Genomic DNA, 13,022 nt, shown 5'->3' with positions numbered 1-13,022 from the left:
AAGCGTGTCTATATTATTTTTAAAAATTGTGTACTAGCAAAATCACCCTTTCTGAAAAAGTAGAGAGCTGATTAAAATTTAAAAAAGAAAAAATTGATGCATAAAGTTCTCTGTGTGCCAAATATGGAGGGAAGAATGCTCATTTGAAGATGTAAATCTGCCACTAGATTCCTGTTGTCAAGTGCTCTCAAGACCTTGCACTCATATTTCTCCTTTAAAAATAATTTCCTGAAGTTCAAACTATCTTTGATTTTGAATAAAGTTTACTTTTCAAAATTAATATCCATTATGGAAGCTTTTGTTTTTCTTTTGGTATCATGAACTTAAATACGATAGCCTTGGTATACATGGAGATTTGAGACACACCCACTGAATAGGAGTGGGGGACACTTTCAGAGAAACTATCATGTATGAAAACATGTATTGAAACCCCGGCGCATTGCAGCTAAAATGTAAAAATAAGTGTATCCCAGAAGAGATTTGGGTGGGTGGATGCTATACAATCGCTGCAAGGTCTTTTTTGTCTGTGTTTTGTTTGTTTTCATTATTTTGCAAGCCTGGTTCTGGTAGGAGAGATGTTGGCTTCCTCCCCAACACTTTCCTGATTTAAAAACCATGACACAACTCTTCTGTCACTTGTGCTAACGGGCAAAAGTCATCTTTGTTTGTGTGAAAAGGTCTGCTTGAACTAGGGTGAGCCTTCCATTATAAGAAGAGCTGAATCTGGGGTGTTTTTAATGTTTTAATCTGTTTAAGAGGTTTCTGTTACAAGAAGAAAATTGATAACATTTTTACCTCAGCAAACTGCCAGCAAACTGGCCCTGCTCTAATCCCACATTTATCGTGATTTATATTCTCCATGGCAATGTGCTCTAACCTCCCAGAGATACCACTGTGGTGTAGATTGACTGCATTCCAAATGCTAGAATCACATACATACTATTTTTACTTTTAAATAATATTCAGACACCAGAATAAATACCATATGTGCACTGATGCTGGTTACAATGGGACCTTGTCATTTCTTGTGAGGGAGGACATTCTTTGTTTCAGATTCTTATTTGAAATAAGTATGTAAAAGACAAATGTGTACATTGACAGCATTTTGTAAAGGCTTTGGTAGGGATAGGGCTAAGGATGTAGCATGATTTGTTAAAATGCAGCATTTAAAACTAAATATTGTTGCTGGTTGCCACCATCCCTCATGAACACACACTTACAGGCCAGGATTGTTAACTGACATTCTCAGGGTAGTGTATGGCTTTTCCATTCTGTGTCTACAATATGCAGCCGTTAAGGGACATCTGTTGAAGAACAATTAACTCCGTGAGCACTGCTCATAGGAACAGTGAGACTAACATGCCGATGACATTGGAACAGGGAGAATAACACACTGGATAATGGGGATGGATGGATTGATTGGAAAGCCATAATTCAGTGTAAAGTGTAACGTCATCTGATGCCACAGGCACAGAATTTAGGTGGCCTAACATCATCAAAATGTAGACAATCAATCTCTCCGAGCCATTTTCCCCTGCATGATACTGAAAGATTTAAAAGTTTCATAAAGTTTAGAAATTCCTCTCCAATCATGTGTTTTCAAGTTTTTGTATTCATCCATCCTGGTTGGACTTGTAATCCACTTAGACATATTTTTAAAGCAGACACAGCAGAATGCCTTTCATTTTTGTACAATCTGCAGCGAGCTCCAACAAGTCAATCCACATGCACTTCTGGGGAAAGCATTTCAATCCAGGTTTGCATTATTGCCTTTGGCTGGGCTCTATCGAATTAGTGTTTAAAACATTTTTATAATATTTTATACATGATGAAACCCTAGGCATTGATATTGATGGTTTCCCTGCCTTTCTGCACCTCAGTCCCCACCCAGTTTTGTGAGTTGTGCCCAGAATATATGGTGTGAGATTAATGTGTGAGTAATGCATCACGCTGCACCTCTGACATCTTGTCTGGCGTGTGCCTCAGAGTTTGGTGAGTCTTGCCTGTCTTGTAGGAAGAAACAGGCTCGGGAGTTCTGCTCTGAGGTTGGGAAGGTAGGAAGAGGTAAACAGAAGTCTTTAATGTGTTGTCTTTCCTTTGCAGCCTTCCGCATGATCCCTTATCCCTTGGAGAAGGGCCACCTATTTTACCCATACCCAATCTGTACAGAAACAGCAGACCGGGAACTGCTTCCCTGTAAGTGTGACTCCTGGGCAGCCCTCCTTTCATCCAGGGAAGGTGACATTCCAAAAGATGGGATGTGAGGAGGTGGGAATGATGAGTGTCGATAATGTCCTTGTTGAGTTTCTCCCAACTGCTGGCCTTATTTGATAGTATATGTATAGAAATGAGTTATGGGAATGGGATGGACATCCTGCTTCTCTGGGTCTTTCCACATCCATCAGAGGGAAAGATGCCAAGGCTTGAAATTTGGCAGAAATGAACTATCGTGAGCTCACAGAGATTGACATGGGATGGAGAGCCCTGATGGAGAGCGGCTTCTCTGCAGGCCTCTCTGCATGGAAACTTCTGCTTGGGCTTTCCTTCAGGTCAGAGGTGGTCTGTACAAGTGGGTTTGAAGAGGAAGTGCTAATGTCAGGGGACGCTCCAGTTGAGTCATGGGTGGGAGGGCAGATCCAGGCCGCTGGCATCGGTGCCAGAGGCTGAGTCCTGAGTGAAGAAGGGTGGTGTGCTGTCCATGGTGATGCAATGCTCTTGGCCAGACAGTCCCTGTGAGCATCTCGTGGGTTGCACGTAGTGGGCTGGCTGACATGTGCAGAGCACACGTGCAGCCTGAGCACTGTGTCATAGAGGGCAGATGAAAACCCTGCCCTCAGGTGCCTTGGGAGTGCACAGCCTAATGGTCACACCACATGTGGAAAGTATTATTTTGGTTTACTGTAAGACAACATTGTTTTGACAATCCAGGCTAAATAGCTATTATCCAATCAGACTGTGTGCAAGGACCATGTCCAGGCTCTTGATGTGGCCCTGACTTGGGAAATACTTTCCTCCCTCAGACTCCAATCCCCTTTGGCTCTTTCCCTCTTCTCTCCCGTCACCCTCTTCTCCTTTTACTAGCCCTGGTTGTATCAATCTCTAATAGCCATAGTAAAATTTCAGATGCCAGCACTGCTGAGCCAGTTGTGAATGGTGGCATCCGGGTACAAAGGCGACTGGTGCCATGAGGCTGGGGGTCTCTGGATGTGCCTCACCTGTCTCCTTGGTAATCAACCCCCCCCCCCCGCCGCCACCGCCAGTTTGCTGCTTAAAGAGCTGGGAGAGCTGTGGGGCAGAGCTTCATTTTAATGGCATCTGGGACATCACATGACGTTACATTTGATTTCAGAAATCCCCACAGGGACTCGTAATTCGCCTTTTGATGCCCTCTTGAGGCAGATCCTTATTAAAGTGTCAGTTTTCTGGTAGAAAGTCGGTTTTCTGAAAAGTGCAATGTTTTAAAAATGTTTTAAGTGTGGCTCAGATTTATTGAAATGGGTGTCATGATTCAAGTGTAGTATCTCTCCAGAACCTCTTATAGGTTGGATTTTGAGAGTGAGCTATAACAAGTGTTAGCGGTTGTAAACAGTACTCGTACTTTGAGTGTTAAAAGTATAATTACTGGCATAGTAAGCCCTAAGTGTACTCTACCCCAGGTGTGTCCCAGGGATTTGCAGGGAGGCTTGCTTACATGTGCTCCATACCTCCTGATAGATAGTTTCTACTCTCTGTTTTCAGCCCTGTTGATTAGGGCTCTGAGTGACAAAGCTTAATGGGCAATGAAGGATCTGTAGAGTTTGTATTTCAGTGGGGAAATGGGCCAGTCCTGTCAGTTCCAGTAGAAGTGTTGTGAACCTGCAGTTTCCCAGTGCCGCCTCTGTGCACACAGCCTCATGACCCCCGGCCAGCATCTCTACCAGCCACAGGCAGCCCTGTGATAAGTTGACTAGAATAGTTCATTACATTCTTTAAGTTTTGATACCACAACTCTTTTGGTTTCACACAAACCCAGTGTTTAATGTTTGAATGCTATGAAAGACACTCTAAAGACCTTTAGTTCCCATATCCTTATGATTATTTTGAGCATATTTATCATTGGGAGTTTCCCACAATTGTGTCAGAAAACCCTAGCAATTTGACCCTTGCTCCTGAAGACTGAATAGGTCTGCATGTGAAGACCTCACTGAATGTCTATTGGGTAGCATCCTCCACTGACACCCTTGGACTGTCAAGAGAAAATATAAGATAAGCTGATATTACCTTACTAAAATAATTTTAAAATACAGTAAGATAAAAATGGGACAGATGTACATTGACGTATGGCACGCTCACACTTGAGAAGCTAACCCTTTTGTGTCTCTCTTAACGTGCTGCAGGTGGTACCTGGGTTTGTAAGAAGCAGCTGGGCAGATGTGAGCTGGGGAACGTCCAGTGTTCTGCCCATTTCATTTCCAGCACACTGTAGCCAAGGGGGGTCAGGGTCCCTGAAACACATCTGCTTGTGTCTTAATGGCTCCCTTTGGTCTCCTCAGCTTTCCACGAAGTCTCAGTTTACCCTAAGAAGGAGCTCCCCTTCTTCATCCTCTTCACTGCTGGACTGTGTTCCTTCACAGCCATGCTGGCTCTCCTGACACATCAGTTCCCGGAGCTTATGGGCGTCTTCGCAAAAGCTGTGAGTGTTTACCTGGTGGGGAGGGTGGGCAATGGACAGGTGGACAGGGAAAGCCTAGGGAAGGGACCTCAGGGGAAGGGGCTGCTGTGCAGAAGTGGTGGAAAGCCTGGAGGGTCATTTGGTTTTCTCTGTCATCAGAGCAATCAATGGCTGAAGGGAGAGCACAGGTTGTTAGTGCATGCCTCACCCCATTTCCCAAAGGAATCCTAGTATCTTCCAGAAGGTGCATCATGTCCAAAAGGATGAAATAAGTAGGGAATCCTCACAAACGAGAGGTGGGTGGGAAGTGACTCAGCTGTGTGTGTACTGAATGGCACTTTCTAATCTTTGGCTATTGGGAGTCTTTCGCTCATGGAGGATGAGATTTCCGTTTCCACAGATTATTTCTGGGATGTTTAAATGGATCCAAACCCTTGGCTTGTTTGGGTAATGAACTGTGAGAACGTGTGGAGTGTACCAACATAACACTTAGGAAATCCAGTAAAAAAGAGCCTTGTGAGACGGTGGTAGACAGAGCCCTGCGAGGAAGCCATCTGCCCTGCTTGCTAGGAACTTGTTTCCCTGGAGAGCTTGATGGTTTCTGTAAGACCGTGAGGGTGAGTGCCCCGATTTTGCCATAGCTGGGTGTTAAATAGAAGGAACAGAGAGGAGGGCATCAGTTGTTGCCCTGCCATCTGATTTCAGGATGCATAGGTTCAGCAGGGATGTTCTCTCTCCGGACTTCTCACCTCCACAGTAGCCCTGTCTGGCCTGGAGTCAGTTCAAGCCACAAACCCCCTGCTGTCTCGGGTCCTTACTGACTTGTACCCTGTCCAGGTCACCTTTCAGATGCTGCCCCATCCCCCAGCACCCACAATGTGAACCTGCCTGCCCTGCCCTGCCCTGCCCTGCTTTCCCTGTCACAGCCCACCCCCTCGCTTAGCTTGTGTCCTGCTGTTCTTGCCTGAGCTGCCTCCACTGTCTCAGCCAGTCTCCTTGCTTCTGTCATCATTGCCAGTCTGTCTCTTACATGAACACAAGAAAGAGGTTTTTTAGTTTCCAATAAGTGTGCTACGTCCCAGCTTTTATCTACTGGTTCCCTGTTGTTTCAGGCTGTAAATCTCATTTCATTTGCTTGATCTAAAAGAGCCTTTGTCTTCTAGTGGCCCTGTTTGCCTTATTATTAGCCTCCTTCCTCAGAGTTCTTACACAGACCCAACTTTTCAGCCATCGTGAAGTGATCAGAATGCCCAGTGACTACATGTGTCAGTGACGTTACATGTCCTGTTTGTTGTGCATGGAATCTCATCTGACCACCCCACGCCTAAAGACCTCATTCTTATTTAATACTGTACTAATTTCTCCTAAATTGACAGGGTGTCTCCACCATCTCAGAGTTCCATGAATGCCTATATTATCACATATTGTCGTATGCGATTGGTAAGGAATTGTCTGTGCCCCTTGACACGGTGCAGTCCTTAGATCAGGAACCTTTGTGTACCTTCCTCACATCTGTATCTCCAAAGCCGCACACAGAGCCTTGATCACTATGGGTTCTCAGTCAGTTGCTGGTGAGTGAGTGAGTAGTGATCTCAGGTACCATTTGGCTTTTCTTCCCTTCTCTTGAAATTATAGACACTCACAGCTGAAAGGGTCCTCAAAGTGCCTCAACTTTTGCTGTGACAGGATGCTTCTAGGTGCTGTGGTACGTGGGTTTCCCCTGCTTAAGACCATGTCTGTTTCGCCAGTGGCCATTCCAAGCTCCTTACTGTTCCTCTTGGGCCTCCTCCTTTCACTCCTGCTTGGGCTGGCTTTACACTCTAGGAACACACCAAAGAAATCTGCTTTCTCTTGAAAATTCTCGGGAGAGCTTCTCTACTCACGGCCAACTTGAAGTTCTAATTCCCTTCTTCCTTCAGGGAAATCAAGTTTTCCTACGTCTCTTACATAGTTTTCTACAATCAGCATTACCCAAGTTGCTGCCCTGGATGCCTTCAGCCCCAGGGCCTGTGCTCTTCCCCGTTTCCTTCCTCTCCATCGCTAACCTCTGAGGAAAAGCAGTTGCCAAAGTTTCATATTAGAGTATAATTTAGTTAAAATGTATAGTGGGGATGTTGGTCTGGAACTAGACAATTGCAGCTCCCACTTTTCTATTTCCCTCTTAAACATTTTTAAAACGGGTAAAAGCACCCCATTGCTCCACTGTTCGTTATCACACTAGGGATAACACTTCGTGGGGGTGCGATCTCAGGGGTTCTTAGCCTCCAGTATGCAATACTGCTCTTGGCTGTACCACCAAAATTCAGGGTCTTGATGTTTACACCAATGACCCCACCAGCCTTTGAGGGTGGGGGTTGAAGACTGTGTTTCCTTCTAAGGGGTCAGGCCTCACGAAAGGTAAGCCTTTGAGAAGCCATTTGAAGTTATGCCACAATTAGTGGTCTCAGTCTGCTTTACCTTGGAGCAACTGAGGAAGCTTAAAAATTACTGATAACTGCCTTCCTCAGGGCCTCTTGCCTACTTGACCCCATGCCGCATAGACATTTGAGTTTTGAGATGTTCCCTGGGGATTCAGGTGTACAGTCAGGGCTGAGAACCACAGCAATGAATGGAATGAAAACTGGTTGCTTGAGACCATTTTAGCCAGCAAATGGATCAGAAGGAGAGCAGATAGCAAATCATTTCTCTAGACAGGCCATACAACAGCAGCGGACTCTTCAGAAAACTGGGGGTGCCTATTCTCCTCATTTCTCTTTCCAAAGCATGTGGAACCCAGGAATCAAGTGATTGGATGAAGTAGATTTGGCTTTAGAGGGTTCCTGCTCTCCATGAAGGTGTGGTCAGTTGGTCAGCTACTCCTGATTTTGACAAGCGTGCTTTTAAACCTCTACCAGGAGGATCAAAACTGCCTTGCCCTTTATGGAGTTCTAGCATTTCCCAGGTCTGGGGAGGTCCGGGAAGAAAGGGACATGGGTGGCATGAAGAGGACAAGGCCAGTGTGTCTCCCTCGGCTGTCTTTCCATCCGCACCTCCTCGTTCCTCAGGCCTCTGCCGAACACCCCGGGGGTTATCACAGCTGCCCTGCAGGCTGTCTGTAGCCATTTGTGGCCTGAGAAAGTGACTCCTTTCAGTCCCCTCCTGAGATAATCCCCGGGTGTGATGACTTTTAGTAGATGTGGAGAGATTGCACTGCCACCCCCCAGGCTCCACAGCGTGGGAACTCTAGCATGTTTGTTCACTAACACAGGCAGTCCCAACACTCATAGACAGTGAGTCGCTGGAGAGGCGTGAGGAGAGAGACTTCGACTAGTTGCCTGCAATCTAATCTCCCTCGATGACTTAGGACTAGCTCTTCCGAGAATGTTTGCTTCTTAAGATAAGGCTGCTCATATAAGTAAGCTATCACTGCAGGCCCAGCTCTGCACCGAACGTGGGAAGGTCAGCATCTGACCCCTCTGCTCTCGAGGGCCTGTCTTTCCTCCTCTGCTCGCCCCCCTTCCCTGAGACGGCACCCCTGACTTCTGCCTCATCTTCACTTATAGGCCTGGACTCTTTGAAGTCTGATATTGATTACAGAGGGATGTCAATTGTCTGCTTGCAACAGGGCAACTGGAACCTATTCAGATAAGCAAGAGGTTTCCACTGTGAACCCAGCGTGCTGCAAGCTGTGACCTTCCTCTAAGTAATAGTGTCTTGGGAAAAGGTAGCGGGGGCGATTGAAGTGCCACTCTCTCCTTTTTATTAGCTCGGTTGCTCTTTCTCATCCGTGGACACTAATTGAGTTATGGGGCATCTGGGTTAGACATTTGACCGTGTCTCTCTGCCCTCTGGACACAAGTTTTGGACACTGAGATAGATGGGTTGATCCAAGTTGCCTGGTTTTACTCATTCAGATTTAACTGTTCAGGCAATAAATTTCCCCCTTAGCCTAGAAATGAAGCTGCTGTTTCTCTTCATGCATTAGCTGGGTTTTTGGTTGAAGGTATTGATTGTTTCTCACACATCTAAAGAAACAGCTGAGTATCCCAAGGCATTCAGAGGAGCAAGGCATGTTCCTGCCACGTTTTTGTAGCTCCTGACGAAAGCCACCGGCTTTGGTCTGTTAGTAAGTGGAAGGTCTTAGTCATGTCAGAGGCCTCCTTTCTACGTGGCTTCTTTGTGTGTGTGGACAGGGAGGAGAGAGGGGCAGGGTGCAAAGAGGGAAGGTGGCTTGGGACGGGCACATCTCAGATGGGGTTCTCTAAGTAAGTGAGGCCAACCAGGGAAATGCTCGAAGGAGGCCTTTCTCAAGGATAAGCCATCGGGATATAAGGGAGCAAGAGTAGGCCATTCCATGCGTTGGAGGCCTGGAGTGTCATTTCTCATGGAACCTCGGTGAGAACTTCTATGCAGATATAATATAGCAAGGAAGGCCGGTGTCTCTTGCATGCAGTGGGGAGAAGGAGGCAATTATCGACCTTAGAGTGAAGCGTTTTATCTGAGTCAGGTCAACTCTCCCAGAAGCAAAGACGCAAACAGACAAAACTGCTCTTGATTGTTAAGGTACTTATGACAGATGGTCCCCTTGATCCTGCACTCCGTAGAGGCCCATGATGCCCAGAATTTAGGGTGTAGAATACCGGGTACAGACTTTGAGAGTCCCTTTCTTCCCAAGGCTCTGGCTCAGGGGGTGTTGAGCAGCTCCTCCCCTGTGTCTCCCCAACTCCAGTCTTCCCAAGGCTGCTCAGTGATGACCACAGCAATGTCACCTTGCTTACTGAGCTGTACCTTGACTAGAGCCTCAGATTTGCTATGGTTGGCTCAGTTGGATCCTCTGTATGAATTGAGTGCTACAGGCAAATACTGCCACCTTTGCAGCCATGGCCATCCATCGTCATGTGTGTCACGTCTCATTGTATATGCCTCATACACATGTACCCATATGACTCTGTAAATGCAATTTACAGTGTTGGTGAGATCAGTACGTATTGCCCTTTTATAACCAGGATTTGGGAAAAGCTTTCAGAGACAGCCAGGCAGGGATTACTCATTCCTGGGTCCAGTGTTTCCTAATGCCTTCCAGCCTCATTCAGGGTGGGACCCAGTCCTTTTCTAACCTGGGAAGGATGGGTAACTCTCTCAAGTATTTTGGCATACTCACAAAAGCTTTCAGGTTATCAGAAACTATTGAGAATCTAATACCCACTGATCAGGGAATTACCACACCTGTTGCTGCCAGTCAGCCTGAACTCTGCTTGCATTCCTGTGCAACTGGACTCTTCACCATCGCATGGTTTCCTTGTTCATATTCTGTTAGTTAGATCTAGAATGCCGACTTTGCTCCTCTTGTCATCCTTAGTGTTTCTGTCATAACTTTTTAAAATTTAAATTAGAAACAAGCTTACTTCACATGTCAATCCCAGCTCCCTCTCCTTCCCCTCCTCCCCGGCCCCCGCCAACCACTCCCCAACCGGCCATACCACCCTGAATGCACCCAGTCTCATCTGTCTTAACTTTTCATATCCCTTCCATCTATTGCAGTCTACTTAAACTGCCTCTTTATAGCGTTTTCCTTGATCTTTTCAACACTCCACCCCTCTACTCTAGTGTGACTTCCTTTCCTTTCCTGAACCTCATTGCTATCATAGCCTATATATAGTGTTAATTGTTTGCTCTGTCCACCCTTCCCCTCCCTCCTCCTCCTCCTCTTCCTCCTCCTCCCCTCCTCTTCCTCTTCCTCCTTTTTCTTCTGATCTTTTTTGAGACAGGGTTTTTCTGTTTCTCTGTAGCTTTGGAGTCTGTCCTGGGAATTGCTCTGTAGACCAGGCTGGTCTCAAACTCACAGAGATCTGATTGCCTCTGCCTCCCAAGTGCTGGGATTAAAGGTGTGTGCAACCACCACCTATCTTCAAATTGTATTTCTCAATAGACATATTTTTATTGCTCTCTGCGTGTGAAAAGCAGAGAAGAATTTTTGTAACCAGGTAAGAAAGTTCCCAGGGCTTCCCAGTGTACCAGCCTGCTACCCAACCCCAGCTCCTGGATTCATGACACAAAGCATGCTGTTTAGAAATGATCCTAGAATTTGTGCATTCGTGGGAGACACCAGGAAACAAAAGCCATCTGGCATTGTAGATTTGACTCCTTATAATGCCTTTTCCATTTAAACTAAGCTGTACAGCCAGTTAGACAATCTAGTGGCCTAAGTTGTCACCATTGTTTAGTTCCTATACCCACTTGCTACCAACCCAGCATCCCCTTGGATGATGCTCATAGACCAGGAGGTAAACTCTGAAGACTTCTAGGATCCTAGCAACTGTGGCAGCTGTCAGAGGGGTGAGGGAGGCTGTCCACAGACACTTCCTTCTTATCTGTCATGCTGGGGGTGGGGCTGGAATGCATCTTCCACTTTCTCCCGACATTTCCTGTAAACATGAAGAGGGTTGTAGCCTCGGGAGGCTTTCAGGATGAAATATTGTAAGTCGTCTAGAGATGTCTAGCGGTGTGGCGTGTGCTGGAGATGTCGAACCTCGTCTTGACAGGGCTTCTCCTGAGCGCTGTTTTCTGATTCCCTTGCAGTTCCTCAGCACTTTGTTTGCCCCCGTGAACTTCGTTATGGAGAAAGTGGAAAGCATCCTCCCCTCCAGTTTGTGGCATCAGCTGACTCGGATCTGAGGGGAGCATCTCATCCTTCACTCTCCTCACCATCCGCCATCTCTTCTGTGCCAACTTCTCATGGACAGCAAGAAAGCATGTCTTCTTCGAAAAAGGGAAACCATTCTGAGATATTAAACTGTTCACGGACTATCAGTTCCATATTAAAGGCTGGTTTTGTTGTACAAACTTTATTGATGTTCAGTTCTATTTGATTTTGCCTCCAAAAATGAAAAACAGAAAAAAAGAAAAAAAAACATAATAAACTTTTGTGTATTGCAACAGCGTATGTGTCTTCTTATATCTTCCTTCCAACCCTAGACTTGCCATTATTCCCAATAAACTGGTGGGTTTATGCTGTTCTCTGATAACGCCGGGTCTGCTAAATCCACACTATGATTTTCTTTGCTGACATAACCAGTATCTGCAGAAGAGCTCACAACCCAGGGCTTGGTGACTTGGAAAATGGAGTCTCAGGGCTGGGTATTGCACTTGCCTTGCTTAGGTCGCTGGTTTCTGTGTACCCAACAGTACTTAAACAAAAGAATAAACAAGTAAAGAAAGGAAGAAACAGAACCACAAAAGCACTATGCCCCAACGAGTGTCCTCACGTGCCAGCTGGACACACAGAAGTCAGGTTTCCAGGGACAATGAATGTATGTACCTCAGTAGGTTGGTCCAGCTTCATGGATTAATGAAGTTCCAGGAGTCACTGATGAGAAGCCACGGGTCAACAGTCTGTCATAGGACCTGGCCGTTCCACTCTTATTACCATTTTCAGTGTTTCTCCAAGAGTACCTTTAATTTGTCATGTTTGCATTCCTGACACTTTAATCTGAGCGTGCTTTGAGTATTTTAGTGATCTGAACCAAAATGATCGTTTGTCCTCACCACCTTTCAAAGCTTTGTGCGTGACTCAAACCTAGCAGAGCATCTGGCTTTAGTTAGGCAAAAGAAGAAAAATAAATAAACACGAATCCTCTATCTGAAGTGAAAAGTACTTCTATTTAACATCTCGGGCCAGTCTGTCTTTTGTATACTTTCCCCTTTGATTCCGAATCCTAGCTCTTCCTTGGGCACATCAAGGCTGGCAGTGTTCTGGGAAGCACCTCGAAGTCTCCTTTCAGGGCTTGAACTCCCAATCTCCACCTAAGGGCAGTGAGGTGCTGGGTAATTTGCAGGACACCAGGTCTGCTCTTACTGTTGGCTAACTTTTCCGTGTATCTACTTTGTGCAAAGCCATGAAGAGAATGTACAGCCGGCTTCTGCCCTTACAGAACTTATCTACTGAGAGGGTGACCCCATATACATACCGGTAGTGTTGCTCTTGGGAGTAAGGGCTGTGCCTGCCTTGTTGACAACTCTTGACACAGAGTGCGTGCTCAAGTGATTGGTGAGTCAGGTGGTGCAGGACAGGCACAAATAAACTTTGATCTGTGAGAGAGGAGAGTGGTTTAGATGAGAGGGACCAGGGAAGGCTTACAAGTACGATTTTTTGAGCTGAACAAACAAATTATCGAATACAATTCTTTAACCTAATGGATGAGGAAATCAGAGATTTGGGTTTGCGGAGGCTGGGACTCTGGATTGTGCTAAGTCCTGAAGGAGAGGCTTGAGAGCAGTAAGCAGCGGGAAGTGGGCATGGTTCAGAGCCAGTTGTTGCTAGAAACCCTGAGTTGTAGGAAATGAAGCCAAGGAATGCAAGATAAAGAGTGTCAGTGTGTGTGTGTGTGTGTGT

The 13,022-nt window shown here is 46.0% G+C and overlaps 1 protein-coding gene across 5 annotated transcripts in view; it reads left to right on the top strand.

Annotated features, from left to right (window-relative positions):
* Window positions 1-11,566, top strand: part of St7 (suppression of tumorigenicity 7) — a 235,582-nt gene extending 224,016 nt beyond the window's left edge. For all 5 annotated transcript variants that reach the window (XM_040728452.1, XM_040728451.1, XM_040728454.1 and 2 more), the window contains 3 exons: window positions 2,104-2,196; window positions 4,533-4,672; window positions 11,210-11,566. In XM_040728452.1, the coding sequence (XP_040584386.1) occupies window positions 2,104-2,196; window positions 4,533-4,672; window positions 11,210-11,305 (329 nt within the window). In that variant the 3' untranslated portion in view covers window positions 11,306-11,566. The remainder of the gene's footprint in view (window positions 1-2,103; window positions 2,197-4,532; window positions 4,673-11,209) is intronic.
* Window positions 11,567-13,022: the final 1,456 nt, after the last annotated feature.

Source organism: Mesocricetus auratus, unplaced genomic scaffold (genome assembly GCF_017639785.1).
Source record: "Mesocricetus auratus isolate SY011 unplaced genomic scaffold, BCM_Maur_2.0 Super-Scaffold_100019, whole genome shotgun sequence".
Taxonomy (NCBI): Eukaryota; Metazoa; Chordata; class Mammalia; order Rodentia; family Cricetidae; genus Mesocricetus; species Mesocricetus auratus.
The sequence above is the reverse complement of the archived record's forward strand: the minus strand, read 5'-3'. Positions and strand labels throughout refer to the sequence as shown.